The 23,143-nt window shown below is 36.5% G+C and overlaps 1 protein-coding gene across 2 annotated transcripts in view; it reads left to right on the forward strand.

Moving 5' to 3' along the window:
* Positions 1–23,143, forward strand: part of CLIC2 (chloride intracellular channel 2) — a 113,270-nt gene that overhangs the window by 75,028 nt on the left and 15,099 nt on the right. Inside the window, exons 1-3 of one of the 2 annotated variants that reach the window (XM_003918500.4) lie at positions 1,471–2,100; positions 13,935–14,044; positions 14,170–14,295. In XM_003918500.4, coding sequence (XP_003918549.1) covers positions 2,044–2,100; positions 13,935–14,044; positions 14,170–14,295 — 293 coding nt within the window. In that variant the 5' untranslated portion in view covers positions 1,471–2,043. Of the gene's footprint in view, positions 1–1,470; positions 2,101–13,934; positions 14,045–14,169; positions 14,296–23,143 lie in introns of those variants that run through there. The other variant, XM_031660447.1, reaches the window with a different exon arrangement.

Raw genomic sequence — 23,143 nt, forward strand, 5'->3', positions numbered from 1 at the left:
ATAGGCAAATCCATAGGCACAGAATGTAGATTACTGGTTGTCTGATGCTGGGAGTGGTAATGAAGACTGACTGCAAATGGTCAAGGAAGATGTCACTGACGTGATGCAAGTGTTCTAAAATTAGATTGTAGTGATGGTTGCACCACCCAATAAATTTATAAAATCACTTTAAATACATGAATTTTAGGGCACGCTAATTATCCTAAACATGTTTTTAAACACATTCAGCATCAAGAAAACAAAAGAGAACATTCATCTCTTTACTTTGCCAATGTATTAGGGATCACACAGAGGTCATTAGGCTGTTTGTTGTTGTTGCTGTGGTGGTGGTGGTGGTGGTGACAGTAAGGGTTGTGGTTTTCTCATGAGAGTCGAAGGTCAAGCAACCATTTGGTCTTTTAAAATAAAAATTTTAAAATCAATTAAAAAAGAATGTTGCTGGCTTGAAATCTGGAGTGGCCATAGGGGCAAAGAGAAGTGGATGGATTTTTTAAATATTCAAGATGTAGAAGTGACAAGATTTTGTAGTGGTTAGATATAGGGAGTGGGGAAAGGTGAGGAGGCCTCAGACTGAGTATGCTTAAAGTTGAATTCCTGTTGTCCTCCCGAACTGGCTGTCCTCCCGCGCTGCCAATCTCAGTGAATGGATCAGCATCCTGGCACAGAGTTGACATTCATTGATTGCCTTTGGAGTGAATGAACAGAGTATGATGAATAGAGTAAAAATAGGGCTAAACGAGGCAGACATCAGGTCCTGCCAAATAGCCAGTAGAAAACTCACCCCTAAGGTTGGCTCAGTAGATGTCCAGCACAATTTTCTTCTCACTTTTCAAACCATTTGGGGAATCATGAGGTCTTTCTCTCGTCCAGAAGAACACTCACCTACATATCAGTCACTCCTTCCCTAGAAGCTACAGGTATGGAGCAGGCTGAGTTCTTTCAAGGGTTTCTTATCCTGTAAATCTTTACACAGGGCAATGGCAGGCGCATGTACAGCCCATATGAGCATGGGGGATGCTTAGTGTTAGAGAAAGGGGACCACAGTGGTGCCCAACTGATGGATCTGCATTCTGTTTTGCTCCAAGCAGGAAGAGACTCTTCCCAACAAAGAGGTTTGTTGATCCCGGGGTCCTACTCCCAGACCCTGGAGGCATCAGATACAGCTGTCAGAAACTGCAGACACAGAGTGATCCATTTGACTGGTTTTGCTGCTGTTCCCAGGGTTGACAAGCAGAAATACAGAACAAATGGTGGTTCCTGAAACAGACGCCAAAACAAGGAAGTGATCTGTTCCAGTCCAAGCTTCCAAGAAATAAAGAACTAGGTGGGGCACGCTAAACAAGCCCCCAGACTCAACCACCCCAGTGAACATTCCCTGGTTGTAGAGAGAAGTGAAATTTGCAACCCAGAACAGAAATCTGGCTGTGTGAGCAGTAGAATTGGGGGTGGAAACATTTAATAAAGTACAATTTTTTAACCCTCTTTTAGACAGTATCATTGGATAAACATCCTTTTCAATAATAAAAATCCAAGTCATTTCTGGCCCTTTTCCTGGAAATGCTTTCAAGTTACAGGAACACCAATAAGAGGCCCTTTTCTGGGCATGGAGCCCAGGACTCAAAGGGAGGCTCTAGAGAACATCTGGTCTGCTTGATATATAGAAGCTAGCACTGCATGTGTGTGTTTGTGTGCATGTGTTTCTCCTATGCTGACTCATGGCATTGAAGCCTCTCTGGAAACACACCCACCCTTCTAGCCAGCCAGTTTATACACAGCCCTTTGGCTCCTCCTTGATTTAAATGTTGGGTCAGGAGGAAGAAGGAAAACGAATTCAAGAGCTGCACTTAAGCATCTAGAATTTTCTGCGTCACACCTCTTGAGAGAAGAGACTGGCTCCAGGTCTGACTCAGTCCACTACAAACTAGACTCTCTTCTTAAAGCACCAACATTACTTGAGTCTTTGGATAAAATTGAGAAAAGAGTCTACAAGTATTGTGGACTCTACAGGAGGCAGGAGGCTGACAACTGGCAGTAAAGACAAAGATGTCAGGCCTGAGGCCCAGCACTCAAGTGGACCCTGAGATTGAGCTTTTTGTAAAGGTAAGTTTTCCAGCTATAATAACTGCATGTAGAATATATTAGTTTTTGACACTGAAGTCCAATGTTTTTAAAAATTCTCCACATTTGGGCTAGAGATAGGAAAAAATGTTGTGATTATTTTCCTACTCTGAGTTCTCGAAAAATGCCCGGGTATGTGACTGTTCTTAGATGACAACAGGAAAAGAGAACTCTTCTGAAAAAGGCAAGGTGATATGGTGGAAAAGCACTAGACTGGTTTGTAGTGAGCAACTAACTTATATTCGCAATGGCTTCCTATATAACCTTAGAAAAATCCCTCCCTCTCTCCAGACCTTTGTTTCTCCATCTATACAATGAAGGAGCATGACAAGATGATCCTTAAGGGCTTTCCAAGTCTCAGAATCTGTGTTTTATGAGATAGGTTTTGAAAGGCCTGACTGGGTGGAGGGGAGGGTGGAGAATGACCTGAGAACTCCATTCCCACACATAGCCCAGACAGAACTTCCTAAACTTCTACAATGGACAAACATCACAGCAGGGTCACATGGACACTGTGGGAGAAAAAAACCAGGAGTCTATGTGCTTGTTATGTGAGGAGGGGGACATTTTAGAATGCTCTGCTTCTTCTTTTTGGTCTGCCATGGAGTTTTTTGTGTTTTTTTTTTAACATGTCTTAACTTTTCAGAAAAGCACTTTGGAAAACCCCTAAATCAAGAGAAAGGAACATGTGTTTCCAAATTAGCTCATCAAGGAAGAAAAACTTATATGGGTTATTCCCAGTAAAAATTAAATAGTTACTAAATCCTTGCTTGCATTAACTGTTTAGCTTTTCCCTTTATTTTCATTGACTATTGGAAGTATTCAGGATAATAAGAACAATAACAAACTCATATTGTGCCTGGCTCTTTTCTAAACACTTTACATATGTTACCTAATTTAGTCCTAACAACTTAGGAGATAGGTTGTTATTAACGGTGCTTATATATTACTAGCATCATCAGTAGTAGTAGTGATAGTAGTAGTTATTACTACTTCATTACAACTTTTAGTTATTACAATATTATAATGTTGTTCTCATCATTTCTAGATAGGTAAACTAAGGCAATAAAGTTTAAGTAACTTGCCTCTAAAACTATACAACTTCCTGATGGCTTACAAAGACATAAAATGAGATATACTCACCAAATGTTAAGTTAAATACCTATTGGCAAAAGTATGTGTTTACAGCCATTTAGATTATTTAACAGTTTGTCACATATATACACCAAGGACATCACCAACCTGTCTTTTCAAAATTGTGAGAGAAAGACCCTTGAATTCCTGCAGTGCTAGGTAACGCGATTAAGTGTTTGCTAAACTATCGGGCATAAGAGCGACTTCTCCTATCTCTGGGTTGTAGCAAAACATATAACTGCTCAGATAGGATATAAATGAGCTGTAATTTCCTAGCTAGCTTTTTACATTTACCAATTCCAAATCAGAAGTAATGTCTCTTCACTGGGTAACTAAAGTGTTCCCTTTGTACGAACTGTTAATTCAACTCAATTAGACTCCTTAAATCAATTGTTGGCTTTGATGTATGTGTTTATCTTCATAGACTTTTTATATTTGGGTGGTAATCTGGACAGGAAACTTTAGCAAGTCACACATGGATGAGAAAATGTTGAATTAAATAATAACTTTCAAAGTAACCAATAATTTATTGAGTACTTACCATATGGTAGGCGCTGTGCTAAGTGGTTTATTATTAACCCTCTTTTATGAATACAGAAATTAAAGCAAAGAGCAGCTAAGTAACTTTGCCCAAGGTCACATAGCTAGTTAGTGGCAGAGTTAGAATTCCAATACTTTAAAATAACTATGTCTAATATTATTCAATTGTTTTCAGTTGTGTGAACTTTTTAGTAAACTATTCCAGAATTTTATCAGGTGGAGTGCTCTAGATAGATGTAAGCTTATCTGATGACATTGATACAAACTACAGATTTTCTGGAAGAACCTCAAATATCATCTGGTCCAGGTTTTTGTTTTATTTTAAGCTGTGTTCCACAGGTCTCTAGAAGTTTCATGGAAGATATTGGGAGGGGAAATAGGGGTTGAGAAGGACTAAAAGTGCTAATGAGTAATTTTTAAAAGGCATTACTACAAGAGATTAAGCATTCTCCTGTCACAATTAAGAATTTATACCACAATATCTATGTGTTCTGTGTAGTCAATAAAAACATTGTCTTTTAGATCTGAATGATTTGAGCAAGGTTTCTATCTAATAACTAAGAACAAAGGATTTGATAACACACATTTTATTTTCTCTAAGTGCAGGGATGAAATAATCTTAATGGTTTGTTGTTTGTTGTTATATGGAATGTTTGCATTCTGTACCAAAGACTCTAAAATTAAGTTTTAGTATATTTGTACATAAAATTATGGAATCTAATATTTGGGCCAAAATTCTGAATGTAATAATTTTGTAAAAAACTTGTTTAATGTGTGGGAGAAAGAGGGAAGAGATGATACTCTTCTCTGAGTGTTCAGACCATTTCAAAGTATCTTATAGCTGTTATAAATACTCATAAAGACTGATTAATATAAAAATTCGACAAAACTATTAAATGAGAGAAGGCAGTGTTTAAGAGTATGGTGTATGGAGGATATAGTCCTAGTCCTGAATTTGCTAAGTGAGAAGAGGATGTATGTCATCAACTCTTGATTAGCCGACTGTACTTGAGCAAATTAGCCTCTCTGAGCCTCAGTTTCCTCACCTGTAAAACAAGAGTAATAACAGAGCCTACCTCATAGCATCATCCTATTTGTAAGCATTAAATAAAACAAGTATATAAAGCACAGTAGTTGGCAATGTAGTAAATACTATATAAATGTTAACTATCATTGCCATTATTATTTTTCATGTTTAAAAACTTAGATCACAAACACAAAGAGAAAAAAAATTGTTTTGGTGAATGGCCGCAGCCTGTCTTTGCCAGCTGAAGATAATTAAGAGGTCGGTAATTCATCAATCAGGCTAGTGAATTTATATCCTAAAATTTTATGTGATGGCACTTTAAATCAGCATAACATAACAGAAAAAAAAAAAAACAATCTTCTGTTTTCCTGTAAAACTTTACTGCATTTCCCCCACACCTCAGTGTTTTATTCTCCTTTTGCCAAAGGCAATCCACCCTTCCTGCTGTGTCTATTATCAGACTCCATTCTTCTTCCTGCCTCCCACCCTTAATCATGTTTCCCCTCACTAAACCTAGTTTTGATTGGATCCTTAGTCTGACTTCCATTACAAAACAAATGCAGCTGCTAAGGTTGGTTGTCTCTTCCCATACCTCTTCACACCCCGCCATCACAAAGATCAACAATATCATTTTCTTTGTCACATCCACTATCACGGAAAGAAAATTTTGTCAAAAAATTGAAATTTTGTCCAGTGTTTCTGGACCTTAATAATGCTACGCATAATAGATCAGAGCAGCCGTAAGATTAAGTACCTTTTATTTCCTTGTATAGGCTACTCTCTCTAGTCTTTCTTATCATAATTCTTGGTGATTTTAATATCTACACAGATGATTTTTCCAACACTCTAGCCCCTCAGATCCCTGACTTTCCCTCCTCCAGGGATCTTAGTCCTTATCATCTCTCAGGTGCTTCTTCCCATAGTCATATCCTTACCTTTGTCATTACAATGTCTGCAACCTCTGCATAATATCATTTATTTGGGGGTGTTTTTTGTTCTTCTTTTTGAATTTCTCTATATTCATATATTTTATCAAGGTAAAATTTACATAAAATAAAATGCATGCATTAAGTGTACAGTTCAATAACTTGACAAATGTATATGCACATATAACCACCATTCCAATCAAAATGTAGAATATGTTCATCACCTCAGAAAGTTCCCTTGTGTCTCTTTGCAGTCAGTCTTCCCTACCCTACCTTTTACCTCTCTCCACCACAGCCAACCATTGATCTGCTTTTTGTTAGCCTTACATTTTCTAGAATTTTCTGTAGATGAAATTATATGGTATGTATGCTTTTGTGCCTGCTATCTTTCACTCAGCATAATTATTTTAAGATGCACCCATGTTGTTGTGTGTTTCAATATCTCATTCCTTTTTATTACTGAAGCATTCAATTGTATGGATATACCATAATGTGTTTATTCATTCACCCATTGAAAGACATTTGGGTTGTTTCCAGTTTGGGGCTATTGTGAATATTGTTATAAGTATTCACTTACATATTTCTATGGCCATATGCTTTCATTTCTCTTGGGTAAAGACCTAAGATTGGAATTGCTGGGTCATATAATAGGTACATATTTAACTTTGACAAAATATTTTAAAAAGCAGTTGTACCATTTTACACTTCACTTCATTATGTGAGAGTTCCACTTGCTCCACTTTCCTGTCCACACTTGGTATGGTCATTCTTTTTCATTTCAGTTATTCTAATGTGTTTATCATGTTAGCTCGTTGTGGTTTTAATTTGCCTTTCCCACATGTCTAATGATATTGGGCATCTTTTCATGTCCTTATTTATCATCTGTATATCTTCCTTTTTAACGTGCTCAAATCTCTTCCCCATTTTAATTGGTTTTTAACTTTAATTTTTAATTTTTGTGAGTACACAGTAGGTATATCTATTTATGATATATATTTATGGATTGCACAGAATATTTTGATACAGGCATACAACATGTAATAATCACATCAGGTAAATGGGGTATCCATCCCCTCAAGCATTTATCTTTTGGTTTACAAACAATTCAATTAAACTGTTTTAGTTATTTTTAAATGTACAATTAAATTATTTTTCACTGCAGTCACCTTATTGTGCTAGTAAATACTAGGTGTTATTCATCCTTCCTAGCTATTTTTTGTACCCATTAACACTCTTCACTTCCCCACACACACCCCCTCACTACCCTTCCCAGCCTCTAGTAGCCATCCTTCTACTCTCTCTCTCTCTGAGTTATATTGTTTTCATTTTTAGCTCTCACAAATAAGTGAGAACATGTGAAGAGTGTCTTTCTGTGCCTAGCTTATTTTCTGTAACATATGATGTCCAGTTCCTTCCATGTTATCGCAAATGACTAAATCTCATTCTTTTTTGTGGTCAAATAGTACTCTGTTGTGTATATGCACCACATTTTCTTTATCCATTCATCTGTTGATGGGATATTTAGGTTGCTTCCAAATCTTGGCTATTGTGAATAGTACTGCAATGAATGTGGGAGTGCAGAGATCTCCACGATATGCTGATTTCCTTTCTTTTAGGTAGATACCTAGAGGTGGGATTGCTGGATCTGTTTTTATTTTTTTGAGGAACCTCCAAACTGTTCTCCATAGTGGTTGTACTAATTTACATTCCCACCAACAGTGTATGAGGATTTCCTTTTCTCCATATCCTCACCAGCATTTGTTATTTCCTGTCTTTTGGATAAAGGCCATTTTATTAGGTTGGTGCAAAAGTAATTGCGGTTTTTGCAACTGAAAGTAATGGCAAAACTGCAATTACTTTTTTACCAATCTAATAACTGAGCTGAGTTGATATCTCATTGTAGTTTTGATTCGAATTTCTCTGATTATCAATGACATTGAGCACCTTTTCATATGGCTCTTCACCATTTGTATATCTTCTTTTGAGGAATGTCTATTCATATCTTTTGCCCATTTGTCAAACACAGTATTAGATTTTTTCCTATAGAGTTATTTGAGCTCGTTATATATTCTGGTTATTTAATCTCTTGTCAGATAGGTGGTTTGCAAATACTTTCTCCCATTCTGTGGGTCGTCTTTTCATATTGTTGATTCCTTTGCTGTGCAGAAGCTTGTTAACTTGATGTGATGCCATTTGTCCATTTTTGCTTTGCTTGCCTGTATTTATGGCATATTATTCAAGAAATCTCTGCCCACTCTGATGTCTTGAAGAGTTTCCCTAATGTTTTCTTTTAGTAGTTTCACAGTTTCAAGTTTTAGATTTAAGTCTTTAATCCATTTGAATTTGATTTTTTGTATATAGTGAGAGATAGGGGTCTAGTTTCATTCTTTTGCATATGGATATCCAGTTTTCCCAGCACCATTTATTGATGAGATTGTCCTTTCCCCAGTATATGTTCTTGGCACCTTTCCTGAAAATGAGTTCACTGTAAATGTATGGACTTATCTCCGGGTTCTCTATTCTTTTCCACTGATCTATGTGTCTTTTTTATGCCAGGACCATGCCATTTTGGTTACTATAGCTCTGTAGTATAATTTGAAGTCAGGTATTCCTTAGGAGATAGCTTTGGCTATTCTGGGTCTTTCCTGGTTCCATATAAATATTAGGATTTTTTAAAATTTCTGTGAATAATGTGTTTGTCATTTTGATAGGGATTGCATTGAATCTATAGATTGCTTTGGGTACTATGGACATTTCAACTATATTTATTCTTCCAATTCATATAGAATATCTTTCCATTTTTGTGTGTCTTTTTCAATTTCTTGTATCAATGTTTTATAGTTTTCATGTAGCAATCTTTTAGTACTTTTGTTAATTACTAGGTACTTTATTTCATTTGTAGCTATTGTAAATGGAATTACTTTCTTGATTTTTTTCAGATTGTTCACTGTTGGCATATAGAAATGTCACTGATTTTTGTACATTGATTTTGTAACCTGCAACTTTACTGAATTTATCAACTTTAAGAGTTTTCATTGGAGTATTTAGGTTTCTCCAAATATAAGGTCATATCATCTGCAAACAAGATAATTTGACTTCCTCCTTTCCAATTTGGATGCCTTTTTATTTCTTTATCTTGTCTGTTTGTTCTGGCTAGGACTTGCAGTACTATGTTGAATAATAGTGGTGAAAGTGGGCATCCTTGTTATGTTCCTGATCTTAGAGGACAGGCTTTCAGTTTTTCTCCATTCAGTATAATACTAGCTATGGGTTTGTCATATATGGCTTTTATTCTGTTGAGGTATGTTCCTTCTATACCCGTGTTTTTGAGGGTTTTTTGTCATAAAGGGATGTTTAATATTATCAAATGCTTTTTCAGCACAATTAAAATGATCATAAGGTTTTTGTTCTTCATTCTGTTGATGTGTCTCATTAATTGATGTGTGTATGTTGAACCATTCTTCCATCACTGGAATAAATTGCACTTGGTCATGATAAATGGTCTTCCATTTTGGTTTTGTTTCCACTTTTAAGTACAGGGGTACATGTGCAAATTTGATATATAGGTTAACTTGTGTCATGGGGGTTTGTTGTACAAATTATTTCATCACCCAGGTATGAAGCCTAGTACCCATTAGGTTTTATTTTTTTTCTGATCTGTTCCTTCCTCCCACCCTCCACCCTCCACCCTCCAATAGGCCCTAGTGTCTGCTGTTTCCTTTTATGAGTCCATGTATTCTCTTCTTTTAGCTGCCACTTAAGTGAGAATGTGTGGTATTTGGTTTTCTGTTGCTGCATTAATTTGCTAGGGATAATGGCTTCTAGCTCCATTCATGTTCCTATAAAGGACATGATCTCATTCTTTTTTTTTTTAAGTGACTTTATTTTATTTTAGTTACATAAATTACAAAATATCGCTAAGTGAAAATAAAATCAATAAAAATCATCCATGATACCACCTACTTTAACATTTATGTGTATAGCTTTTTATGCTCTATTTCTTCACTTATATAGATAAATATATTCATCAAAAAGAGGTTATTTCATATATTAGGTTGGTACAAAATTAATTGCGCTTTTTGCCATTGCTTTTAATATATTGTTTTGTAAGCTATTTTTATTTAACAATGTATTATGAATTTATTTCTATAACATTAAATATATTCTCTGTGTGTATGTGTGTCTTGTTTCTTATGACTAAAATTTTTTAAAATTAAGGTGTTATGTTGAGATGGTTGCAGATTCACCTGCCATTTTAATAAATAATACAGAGAGATTCTGTGTGCCCCTTACCAAGTTTCCCTTAATGATAACATCTTGTAAAACTATAGTATGATAAGAAAACCAGGACATTATTGACATTGATGCAGTCAGATACAGAAGATTTTCATCACTACACAGATCCGTGTTGCCCTTTTAAAGCCACATCCACTTGTGTCTCACCCAATCCCTCAACCATTAATCTCTTCCGCTTTGATAATTTTATCATGTCAAGAATGCTATGTGGATGGAATAATACAGTATATCACCTTTTGGGGTTGTCTTTTTTTCCCCACTCAGCATAATTCCCTGGAACTTCATCCAAGTTGTTGTGTGTATCAACAGTTCGATCCTTTTAATTGCTGAGTACTGCTCCTTGATACTGATAGGCCACAATTGGCTTAATTATTCAGCTGTTGAAGGACATTTTGGTTGTCACCAGTTTGGGGTTATTACAAACAAGGCTGTATAAATCCTCTTTTACAGGTTTCTTTATGGACATAAGTTTTCATTTCTCTGAGATAAATGCCAAAGGGTCTAGTTGTTTGGTTGCGTAGCAGCTGCATGTTTAGATTTGTAAGAAATTGCCAAAGTGCTTTCCAGTGTGGTCATACTATTTTACATTAAACCCAGCAATATTTCTGTGCATTCTCACCAGCGTTTTGTGTTGTCACTATTTTTATCTTAACTATTTTGAAAGGTGTGTATGACATTTTATTGTTTAAATTTGCATTTCCCTAAAGGCTAATAAAATTGAACATTTTATGTGCTTATTTGTCATCTGTATGTGCAATGTCTGTTCATGTCATTTGCTCATTTTCTTTTTTCCTTTTTTATTTTAGATTATTTAATTGGCAAATAAAAATTGTATATATTCAATGTATACAACACAATGATTTTGTTTCTTTTTTTAAAAAAATTATTTATTTTTCAATGGGTTTTTGGGGAATAGGTGATGTTTGTTTACGTGAATAAGATATATAGTAGTGACTTAAGAGATATTGGTGCATCTATCACCCAAGCAGTGTACACTGTACCCAATGTGTAGTCTTTTATCCCTCACTCCCCCACCCCTTTCTCTGAGTCTTCAAAGTCCATCGTATCATTCTTATGCCTTTGCGTCCTCATAGCTCAGCTCCCAATTATGAGTGAGAACATACCATGTTTGGTTTTCCATTCCTGAGTTACTTCACTTAGAAGAATAGTCTCCAATTCCTTCCAGATTGCTGCAAATGCAGTTATTTAGTTCCTTTTTATGGCTGAGTAGTATTCCATGGTGTGTGTGTGTGTGCATGTGTGTGTACACACATATGTATGTGTGTGTGTATATATACACATATGTGTGTGTGTATATATACACATATATGTGTGTGTATATATATCACATTTTCTTTTTTTATTATGCTTTCAGTTCTTGGATGCATGTGCAGAACATGCAGGTTTGTTACATAGGTATACATGTCCCATGGTGGTTTGCTGCACCCATCAACCCGTCATCTAGGTTTTGGGCTCCACATGCGTTAGGTAATGCTCTCCCTCTCATTTCCCCCAACTCCACAAAAGGCTCCATTGTCTGATGTTCCCCTCCCTGTGTCCATGTGTTCTCATTGTTCAACTCCCACTTATGAGTGAGAACTTGTGATGTTTGGTTTTCTGTTAGTTTGCTGAGCATGATGGTTTCCATCTTCATCCATGTCTCCGCAAAGGACATGAGCTCATTCTCTTTTATGGCTACATAGTATTCCATAGTGTATATGTGCCACATTTTCTTTGTCCACTCTATCACTGATGCCATTTGGGTTGGTTCCAACTCTTTGCTATTGTAAATAGTGCTGCAGTAAACATATGTGTGCATGTGCCTTTATAGTAGAATGATTTATAATCCCTTGGGTATATACCCAGTAATGGGATTGCTGGGTCAAATGGTATTTCTGATTCTAGATCCTTGAGGAATTGTCACACTGTCTTCCACAATGATTGAACTAATTTACCTTCCCACCAATAGTGTAAAAGCGTTCCTATTTCTCCACATCCTCTACAGCATCTGTTGTTTCCTGACTTTTTAATGATTGCCATTTTAACTGGTGTGAGATGTTGTCTCATTGTGGTTTTGATTTGCATTTCTCTAATGACCAGTGATGATGAGCTTTTATTCATATGGTTGTTGGCCGCATAAATGTCTTCTTTTGAGAAGTTCATATCCTTTGCCCACTTTTTGATGGGGTTGTTTTTTTCTTGTAAATTTGTTTAAGTTCCTTGTAGATTCTGGATATTAGCACTTTGTCAGATGGATAGACTGCAAAATTTTTCTCCCATTCTGTAGGTTGCCTGCTCACTCTGATGACAGTTTCTTTTGCTGTGCAGAAGCTCTTTAGTTTAATTAGATCCCGTTTGTCAATTTTGGCTTTTGTTGCCATTGCTTTTGGTGTTTTAGTCATGAAGTCTTTGCCCATGCCTATGTCCTGAATGGTATTGCCTAGGTTTTCTTCTAGGGTTTTTATGGTTTTAGGTCTTACGTTTAAGTTTTTAATCCATCTTAGTTAAGTTTTGTGTAAGGTGTAAGGAAGGGGTCCAGATTCCGTTTTCTGCATATGGATAGCCACTTTTCCCACCACCATTTATGAAATAGGGAATCTTTCCCCATTTCTTGTTTTTGTCAGGTTTGTCAAAGGTCAGATGGTTGTAGATGTGTGGTGTTATATCTGAGGCCTCTGTTCTGTTCCATTGGTCTATATATGTGTTTTGGTACCAGTACCATGCTGCTTTGGTTACTGTAGCCTTGTAGTATAGTTTGAAGTCAGGTAGCGTGATGTCTCCAGCTTGGGTTTTTTGTTTGTTTGTTTGTTTTTGTTTTTGCTTCAGATTGTCTTGGCTATACAAGCTCTTTATTGGTTCCATATGAAATTTAAAGCAGATTTTTTCGAATTCTGTGAAGAAAGGCAATGGTAGCTTGATGGGAATAGCATTGAATCTATAAATTACTTTGGGCAGTATGGCCATTTTCACGATATTGATTCTTCCTATCCATGAGCATGGAATGTTTTTCCATTTGTTGTGTCCTCTCTTATTTCCTTGAGCAGTAGTTTGTAGTTCTCCTCGAAGAAGTCCTTCACGTCCCTTGTAAGTTGTATTCCTAGGTATTTTATTCTCTTTGTAGCAGTTGTGAACAGGAGTTCACTCGTGATTTGACTGTCTATTATTGGTGTATAGAAATGCTTTTTGCACATTGATTTTGTGTCCTGAGACTTTGCTGAAGTTGCTTATCAGCTTAAGGAGTTTTTGGGAAAGAATGGTAGATCTCATGTAAATTTAAATTTTATATAATCCATGTTTTTAAAATTACATGTACCATGTATCACAAAGAGTTAATGTCTTTAATATACAAATAATTTTTCCAAACAATAAGAAAAAGTCATTACCTTCATAAAAAAATTAAAAACTGTCATGAACAAACAATTAGCAAAATAAGGAAACGGTCAATGGCCATATGGAAAGATACCTTTCAGAAAGGAAATTTGGTAAGAGCTATCAAAATGGGAAATGTGCATACATTTTACTTACCATTTTCATTTTAAAGATTAACCTTAAAGATATAATCTCAGAAGTGGAAGAAGCTATATGCCCAGAAATGTTTGTTGCTGAAGTACTTAGATTAGTAAAAATTTTGGAATATCTTAAATGTCTATCAATAGGAAAATTATATAAATTCTGATAATATATAAAATTTATTATTATGTACCCATCACAGTTGTAACTTTACATATAATGAAATTATTTGCTTCTGTATATCTCTCTGTCCATAGATGATGGAGTTCTTGAGATTGAGAATGTCCATGTTTGTCTCTAGCAACGAGCTCATTTCCTAGTAGGCACTCAATACATACTTATTGAACAAACAAATGAACTGTGGTCTCTCTTTATCTTAATAGGCTGGAAGTGATGGAGAGAGTATTGGAAACTGTCCCTTTTGCCAACGCCTTTTCATGATCCTCTGGCTTAAAGGAGTTAAATTTAATGTGACAACGGTTGACATGACCAGGTAAGAGAAATCAGGACATGTTAAATTCTAGGAATTGAGATTCGTACATACCAATAAAATATTGGTGTTTATTTAATGTGTACTTTATCTAGAGACCTAACTCTGCTTATTTTTAATAATCATAGAAAGCCTGAAGAACTGAAGGACTTAGCCCCAGGTACCAATCCTCCATTCCTGGTGTATAACAAGGAGTTGAAAACAGACTTCATTAAAATTGAGGAGTTTCTAGAACAGACCCTGGCTCCTCCAAGGTACAGCACTTACAGGATACTATTTTGCTGAAGATAATCTATTTTACTGGCTTGTTTATTGCAGATTGAGTATTCTTACCAATTTAAGTACTTTTGGATTTCTGGGCCTACATGTCAAATGACACACATGCATAAACATCCCTCTCCAACTTCAAATACAAAAGGATGATATGTATAATATTTCAAATAATGTTTAAAAGCTGTATAACATACATAACACAAGAAGGTAAGTTCTCGGTGGTCTAGAAATAGAGTAGGAACATATAGTGAGATAGGAGTAGGGAGTGGGGTACTAACACTATGTTATGCATAAGGATTGGTCATGACTGGTCCTTAACACCACTGATGAAATGAAAGAACATACCCAACACAAGGGTTAGTGGCCAGGAAATAGACTTCAAGCAGTTAACCAGAGGCCAGAACTGTACTGCCTACACTTGAATGACAACCGCACATCTCTGTCTACCCAGGATAGGTCTAGAAACAAGAAGCATGCTGTATTAATTTTCTATTGCTGTGTAACAAATTACCACAAACTTAGTATCTTAAAATAACATCTATTTATTATCTCACAGCTTCCATTGGTCAGTTGTCTGGGTATGACCTGCTGAGGTCCTCTGCTCAGGGTATCAAAAAGCTGCATTCAAAGTGTTGGTCAGGAACACAGTTATCATTTGGGGCCCAGGTGACTCTTCCATCTTCATTCAAGTTTTTGGCCGAATTCAGTTCCTTGAAGCTATATGACTGAAGTCTTAGGTTATTGGGTAGCTGTTTGTTGGGGTTGGCATTCAGTTACTAGAGGCTACCCCTCTGTATAGGCATTTCACAACATAGCTGATTGTTCTCTTCCTCTAAAACCCACGGGAGAATGTCTCTCTGATGGTTCACCTTCTTTTAAAATGTTTTTATCAGCACAAATTATGGGATACATATGGAATTCTATTATGTGTATGTAATGCATAGTGATAAAGTCAGGGTATCTATGGTGTCCATGACGCAAGTACAATACATTTTTGTAACTATAGTCACCCTACTCTTCTATCAAACATTGAATTCATTCCTTCTATCTTATTTATGTGTGTACTTTTTAACACACTTCTCTTCATCTTCCCTTCTCCTCCCAATCAGCTTCCCCAGCCTCTGTTATCTATCTCTCCATTCTCTATCTTCATGTGATCAACTTTTTTAACTCCGACATATAGGTGAGAACATGCTATGTTTTTCTTTTTGTGCCTGGCTTATTTCAGTTGACATAACAATTCCAGTTCCATCCATGTTGTTCCAAATGACAAGATTTCATTCTCTTTTATGGCTGAATGCTATTTCATTGTGTATGTGTACCACACTTTCTTTATCCATTTATCTGTTGATGGACACTTAGGTTGATTCCATACCTTGTCTATTGTGAATAATGCAACAATAAACATGAGAGTGCAGGTATCCCTTTGACATACTGATTTCTCATGCTTTGGGTAAATGCTAATTAGTGAGATTTTTGGATCTTAGGGTAGTGCTACTTTTGGTTTTTTCAGAAATCTCCATGCTGTTTTCCATAGTGGCTATATTTATATTCCCAAAAATAGTGTATAAGAGTTCCTTTTTCTCCACATCCTTGCCAACGTCTGTTAATTTTTTCGTCTTTTTAATAATAGCGATTCTGACTGAGGTGAGATGATATCTCATTTTGGTTTTGGTTTGCATTTCTCTGTTGATTAGTAAAGTTGAGCATTTCTTTGTGTACATTTTGGCCATGCCCTTTGCCCATATTTTATGAGATTTGTTTTATTGTTGAGTTGTTTGATTTCCTTGTATATTCTGGATATTAGTCCCCTGTTGAATAGTTTGCAAACATTTCCGCTCATTCAAAAGGTTGTCTCTTTACTCATTTCTTTTGCTGTGCAGAAGCTTTTTAGTTTAATTGAGTCCTATTTGTCTATTTTTGTTTCTATTGCGTGTGCTTTTGACATCTCAATCATAAATTATTTGTCTAGACCAATGTCCAGAAGAGTTTTCCCTAGGTTTTCTCTTTTTATTTTTATAGTTTTGAGTATTATGTTTAAGTCTTCAGTCCATTTTGAGTTGATTTTTGTATATAGTGAGAGATAAGGATCAAGTTTCATTCTTCTGCATATGGCTATCCAATTTTCCCAGTACCATTTATTGAAAAAGGTGTCCGTTCCCCAATGTTCTTGTGAAATTTGTCAAAGATAAGTTGGCATTAAATATGCGAATTTATTGCTAGGTTCTCTATTCTGACCATTGGTCTATGTGTCTGTTTTTATACCAATAACATGCTATTTTGGTTACTATAGCCTTGTAATATATTTCAAAGTCAGGTACTGTGATGCCTCCAGCTTTGTTCTTTTGGCTTAGAATTGCTTTGGCTATATGGAATCTTTTTTGGTTACATGTGAATTTTAGTATTCTTTTTTTCTAATTCTGTGAAAAATGACATTGGTATTTTGACAGGGATTGCATTGAATCTGCAGGTTACTTTGGGAAAATTACAATGTTAACAATATTAATTTTTCTGAACCATGAGCATGAGATGTTTTTCCATATATTTTTTCATTTTCAATTTCTTTCATTAGCATTTTGTAGTTTTCATTGTAAAGATCTTCTACCTCCTTGATTAAAATTATTCCCAGATATTTTAATTTTTAGCTATTGTAAATGGAATTGCCGTCTTCATTTCTTTTGTGGGTAGATCATTATTGGTGTATAGATGCTACATATTTTTTAGTGTTGATATTTTTAACCTGGAACTTTACTGAATTTACTTATCAAATGTTGGAGGACAAACAACCGTGCTATATATTATTCAGGTAAGATTCTCAGAATGCCCAGGGACATGAATGAATATTCATTGCATGGTTTCCAGATCATTCTCATGTTCGTCAAAAAAGGTTGTATGCAGCAACAAGAGCAACTTTAACAGCCTTAGTAAATTATCTAAGGCTCTGTGAAGCCAAACATTTATGTTCAGATTGAAATTTAAAATAATATCATCCAAAAGGAAACAAAAAATGTTGAAAGAGTTTTAAAAATCAGGATTGACTTTTTTCTCCAAAACCATACTTTTATAGGCAAATTGTGTTCTTTGTCACTTCTGAATAAATATTCAGATTTAAAATTAAAGTCCTAGTGCTTAACAGGCTAACACAGATAAATACCTTAATAATCTCCTTTCAATTAATATTGTATTTCAAACCACATTTAACTGTCTTCTAATGCTTTGCATTTTCAGTTACAACCTAGAGAGATTTTGAGCCTCATATTTCTTTGATGCTTGAAATAGAGGAAGCTAGAACAGTTAGTGTTTACTCTGTTAAACCTGCTACAAGAACCATAACTTTGAGGCATTTTCTAAATGAACTGTGGGGATCCAGGATTTGTAATTTATTGATCTAAACTTTATGCTATGTAAATCAGTTATCAGAAATGCATATTTCAAAGGGTGAAGCACACTTTTTTTTTTTTTTTTTGAGATGGAGTTTTGCTCTTGTTGCCCAGGCTGGAAAGCAATGGCACAATCTCAGCTCACTGCAACCTCTGCCTCCTGGGTTCAAGTGATTCTCATGCCTCAGCCTCCCAAGTAGCTGGGATTTACAGGCATGCGCCACCATGCCCGGCTAATTTTGTATTTTTAGTAGAGATGGGGTTTCTCCATGTTGGTCGGGCTGGTCTCGAACTCCCGACCTCAGGTGATCCGCCTGCCTCTGCCTCCCAAAGTGCTGGGATTACAGGCATGAGCCACTGCGCCTGGCCAAAGCACTCATTTCTAAACCTTATTATCTAAGGTGATATATGCACCCTTCAGAAATTTGTGTTCAAGTAAGTAAAGCATATTAGAATAATTATGGGTTAACAGACTTTTTATATAGAATTTAGAGTATTTTTGTGAGGTTTTGTTTGTTTACAAATAATCAGACTATAGTATTTAAACATGCAAAATAATTGACAATAATGTTGCACTTGTTTATTAAAGGTATAAGTTGTTCCATGGGTACACACAGAGACAGACACACATACACCCAAATTATTGCATTAAGAATCCTGGAGCTGTGTTGCAGACCATAGCTGAAGTAGTTATTTTCAGTCAGAAAGACTACCTGTCATGAAGGTATAAAATAATTTAGAAGTGAATGTTTTTCTGTACCATCTATGTGCAATTATACTCTAAATTCCACTACACTACATTAAAGTAAATGGACATTCCAGAATATAGATGTGATTATAGTCTTAAACTAATTATTATTAAACCTATGATTGCTGAAAATCAGTGATACATTTGTTATAGAGAATAACTCATCATTTACAATATGTTTTAGGTGGCATTATCATACCTAGACAGTGAATAACATATTCCCAATAGATTTATATAGCAGTGAAGAATTACATGCCTTCTGGTGGACATTTTATAAGTGCATTTTACATCACAATAAAATTTTTTTCTCAAAGAAAACCCCATACTCCCAACCCAACAGGTCCTTCAGCTGATAAAACAACTTTGGCAAAGTTTCAGGATGCAAAATCAATGTACAAAAATCACTAGCATTTCTATACATCAACAACAGCCAAGCTGAGAGCCCAATTGGGAAGGCAATCCCATTCAAAATTGCCACACAAAAAAATTTAAAACCTGAGAATACAGCTAACCCAGGAGGTGAAGGATATCTACAATGAGAATTACAAAACACAGGTCAAAGAAATAAAAGAAGACACAAACAAATGGAAAAATGTCCCATGCTCATGAATAGGAAGAATCAATATCAACAAAATGACCACACTGCCCAAAGCAATCTAAAGATTTAATGTTATTTCTAAAAACTAACAATGACATTCTTCACAGAACTAGAAAAAACTATTTTAAAATTCATATGAAACCAAAAAATAGCCCGAATAGCCAAGGCAATTCTAAGCAGAAAGAACAAAGCTAGAGGTATCACATTAGCCAACTTTTAACTTTACTGCAGGGCTACCGTAAGCAAAACACAGAATGGTACTGATACAACACCTGTAATCCCTGCACTTTTGGAGGCCGAGGCAGGTGGATCACCTGAGGTCAGCCATTCCAGATCAGCCTGGCCAACATGGTGAAACCCCATCTTTACTAAAAATACAAAAGTTGGCCAGGCTTGGTGGCACATGCCTGTAATCCCACCTACTTGGGAGACTAAGGCAGGAGAATTGCTTGAACCTGAGAGATAGAGGTTGCAGTGAGCCAAGATCATGTCATTGCACTCCAGCCTGGGCAACAGAGTGAAACTCCATCTCAAAAAAAGAAAAGAAAAGGAAAAAACAGGCACATAGACCAATGGGACATAGTAGAGAGCCCAGTAATAAGGCCGCACACCTACAACCGTGTGATTTTTGACAAAGTTGACAAAAACAAGCAATGGGGAAAGCACTCCCTAGTCAATAAATGATGCTAGGCTGGCTAGCCCTATGCAGACGATTGAAGCTGGACCTGTTCCTTATACCATATACAAAAATCAAGATGGATTAAAGACTTAAGTGTAAAATCCAAAACTACAAAAACCTAGAAGACAACCTAGGCAATGCCATCCTGGACATAGGAACAGGCAAAGATTTCATGACAAAGATGTCAAAAGCAATTGCCCAACAAAAGCAAAATTTGACAAATGGGTTTTTTTTTTTTTTTTAAATTTATTTATTATTATTATACTTTAAGTTGTAGGGTACATGTGCATAACATGCAGGTTTGTTACATATGTATACTTGTGCCATGTTAGTCTGCTGCACCCATCAACTCGTCATTTACATCAGGTATAACTCCCAATGCAATCCCTCCCCCCTCCCCCCTCCCCATGATAGGCCCCGGTGTGTGATGTTCCCCTTCCTGAGTCCAAGTGATCTCGTTGTTCAGTTCCCACCTATGAGTGAGAACATGCGGTGTTTGGTTTTCTGTTCTTGTGATAGTTTGCTAAGAATGATGATACCAAAGAGCTTCTACACAGCAAAAGAAACAATCAACAGAGTAAACAGACAACCTACAGAATGGAAGAAGATTTTTACAAACTATGAGTCTAACAAAGGTCTAATATCCAGCATCTATAAGGAGCTTAAACAAACTTACAAGAAAAAAATCGCATTCAAAAGTGGGCAAAGGACGTGAACAGATGAACAGACACACATGGGGCAAACAAGTATATGAAAAAAAAGCTCATTACTGATCATTGGAGAAATGCAAATCAAAACCACAATGAGATACCATCTCACATGAGTCAGAATGGCTAAAAATAAAAAGTCAAGAAATAACAGATGCTGGCAAGGTTGTGGAGAAAAGCAAACACTTACACACTGTTGGTGGGAGTGTAAACTAGTTCAACCATTGTTGAAGATAGTGTAGTGATTCTTCATAGAGCTAACAGCAGAACTACCATTTAATCCAGCAATCTCATTACTGGATATATGCCCAGAGGAATATAAATCATTCTACCATAAAGACACATGCATGAGAATGTTCATTGCAGCACTATTCACAATAACAAAAACATGGAATCAACCCAAATGCCCATCAATGACAGACTGAATAAAGAAAAGGTGGTACATATATACCATGGAATAGTATGCAGCCATAAAAAGAATGAGATCGTGTCTTTTGCAGGAACATGGATGGAGCTACAGGCTATTATTCTTAGCAAACTAACACAAGAACAGAAATCCAAATACTGCATGTTTGCACATATAAGGGGGAGCTAAATGATGAGAACTCATGAACACAAAGAAGGGAACAATACACACTGGGGTCTACTTGAGGGTGGAGGGTTGGAGGAGGGAAAGGAGCAGAAGAGATAACAATTGGGTACTGAACTTAGTACCTTGGTGATGAAATAATCTGTACAACAAATTCCCATGACATGAGTTCACCTATGTAACAAACCTTCACATGTATCCGAAACCTAAAATAAATTTTTTTAATGAATTTTGAGGGGCCTCCTCTTTCGGCTTTGGAGCCCTCCTCCCTCTGTCTCTGTACGGGGGAGCTTCTTCCTTCTGTCTTCTCCCTTCCTTCTTGCCTATTAAATTCTCAGCTCCTTAAAACCAAAAAAAAACAAAGAAGAAAAGAGAGAAAGAAATATGGTTTTTGTTTTTCTCACATAAGAAACTCAGAATGAACCTGGGATGATAGCTCCGTAATTTCATTAGGGATTTCAACTCCTAATCTTTCTTCTCTGCCATCCTTTAAGTGAGGCTTCCAGTCTCAAAGTTAACTCATGGTGACAATATGTCTGCTGGAACTCCAGGCAACAGATCTAATATACAAGCCAGCTCTAAGGATTTTTCACAGAAGCCACACCCAAAAATTTCCATTTACATCTCATTGTCCAGAGGTAATTCATGTGGTCATATCTAAGGAGTGGTATATAAGTGTGTTATCTGCCATAGTTTGCCCCTCTGACCACCCAAATAAACGTATGTATCCTTCTTCTCATATATGGAACACAGTTACTACAGTCAGCTCAAAGTCCAGGACCTTTGGATGATGTGCGATATCTCCATTAGATACTAATGGTCAAGCAGTCAAATATATTAAAAATTATCTCCACCCACTCTTTGACACACCCATTTTTAAAAGTGAAGATGCGATAACACACAACAACCACTGGTTCATAATACTTCATAATAGTTACCATGACTTGAAAAAGGACTAAAATATTGTTTCTAAGTCAAAAAGGACTAAATATTGTTTCTCAGTTTTATTGTTACAAACACTGCTAAAAGGAATTGTCTATTTACAAGGCCCTCCACAGCGGTTGGTCTTCCATATTGCTGGATATGGGAACCCTTCCATATGAACTTTGTTTTATCTACTTTTTAAAAACCTTGTAAACACCCACATTAATGGAAATGGTGGAGTAGGGAACTCCAGAACTCCATTCTTTCATAAAAGCAATGAATAGGCTGGCAAAAACTGTCAGAAACAACTTTTTCAGCACTCTGAAATCTAAGCAAAAATTACAGCAGCCAGGAGAACACTTAATGAATAAAAATATCTAAATTTCAGTGAGAGTTCTGTGGCATTTTTGGTTACCTTGATACCATCCTCCAACCCTCAGTCCATCAATAGCCTTAAAAATGGCAGCTTATATTGCAGGTGCAGGTTACTGGTACCAGAGGAAGTGATATTGACCTTACTTTCAGTGAACTGTGATTGTGTGGTTTGACCTATCTGGTGGTTCCCTGAAGGATTACTTCAATGGTTTACCTTTTTGTCACCTGCACTAGAGCTTCCCCAGGGCTGAGTCACCTTCCCTGGTGGTGTTTGTGGAAAGCATTTTAAAGCAAATATATTAGTCACAGCTACACAGGACAAGGAATAACATTTGGGAAAAGCAACAGACAAATTGAAAAATCCCAGGAAGGGCCAGGCGCAGTGGCTCATGCCTGTAATCCTAGCACGTTGGCAGGCCGAGGCAGGCAGGTCACCTGAGGTCAGGAGTTCACCACCTGCCTGACCAACATAGAGAAATCCCGTCTCTACGAACAACACAAAATTAGCCGGGCATGGTGGTGCATGCCTGTAATCCCAGCTACTCGGGAGGCTGAGAAAGGAGAATCACTTGAACGCAGGAGGCCGAGGTTGTGGTGAGCCGAGATCGCGCCATTGCACTCCAGCCTGGGCATGGACAACAAAAGCAAAACTCCATCTAAATTTAAAAAAAAAAAAAAAAAATCCCAGGAAGAAAGAGGCTGGGATACTTGGGGGATGCTTAGGGAAATAATGGCTTCAAAACGTTTTATGTATTCTGAGGACTATAGAAGACTATGCATGGACCCATTTCTAGATGTGTGCTCACAAAAGAACTGACAAGATTCTAGG

This window comes from Papio anubis, chromosome X (assembly GCF_008728515.1).
Source record: "Papio anubis isolate 15944 chromosome X, Panubis1.0, whole genome shotgun sequence".
NCBI lineage: Eukaryota > Metazoa > Chordata > Mammalia > Primates > Cercopithecidae > Papio > Papio anubis.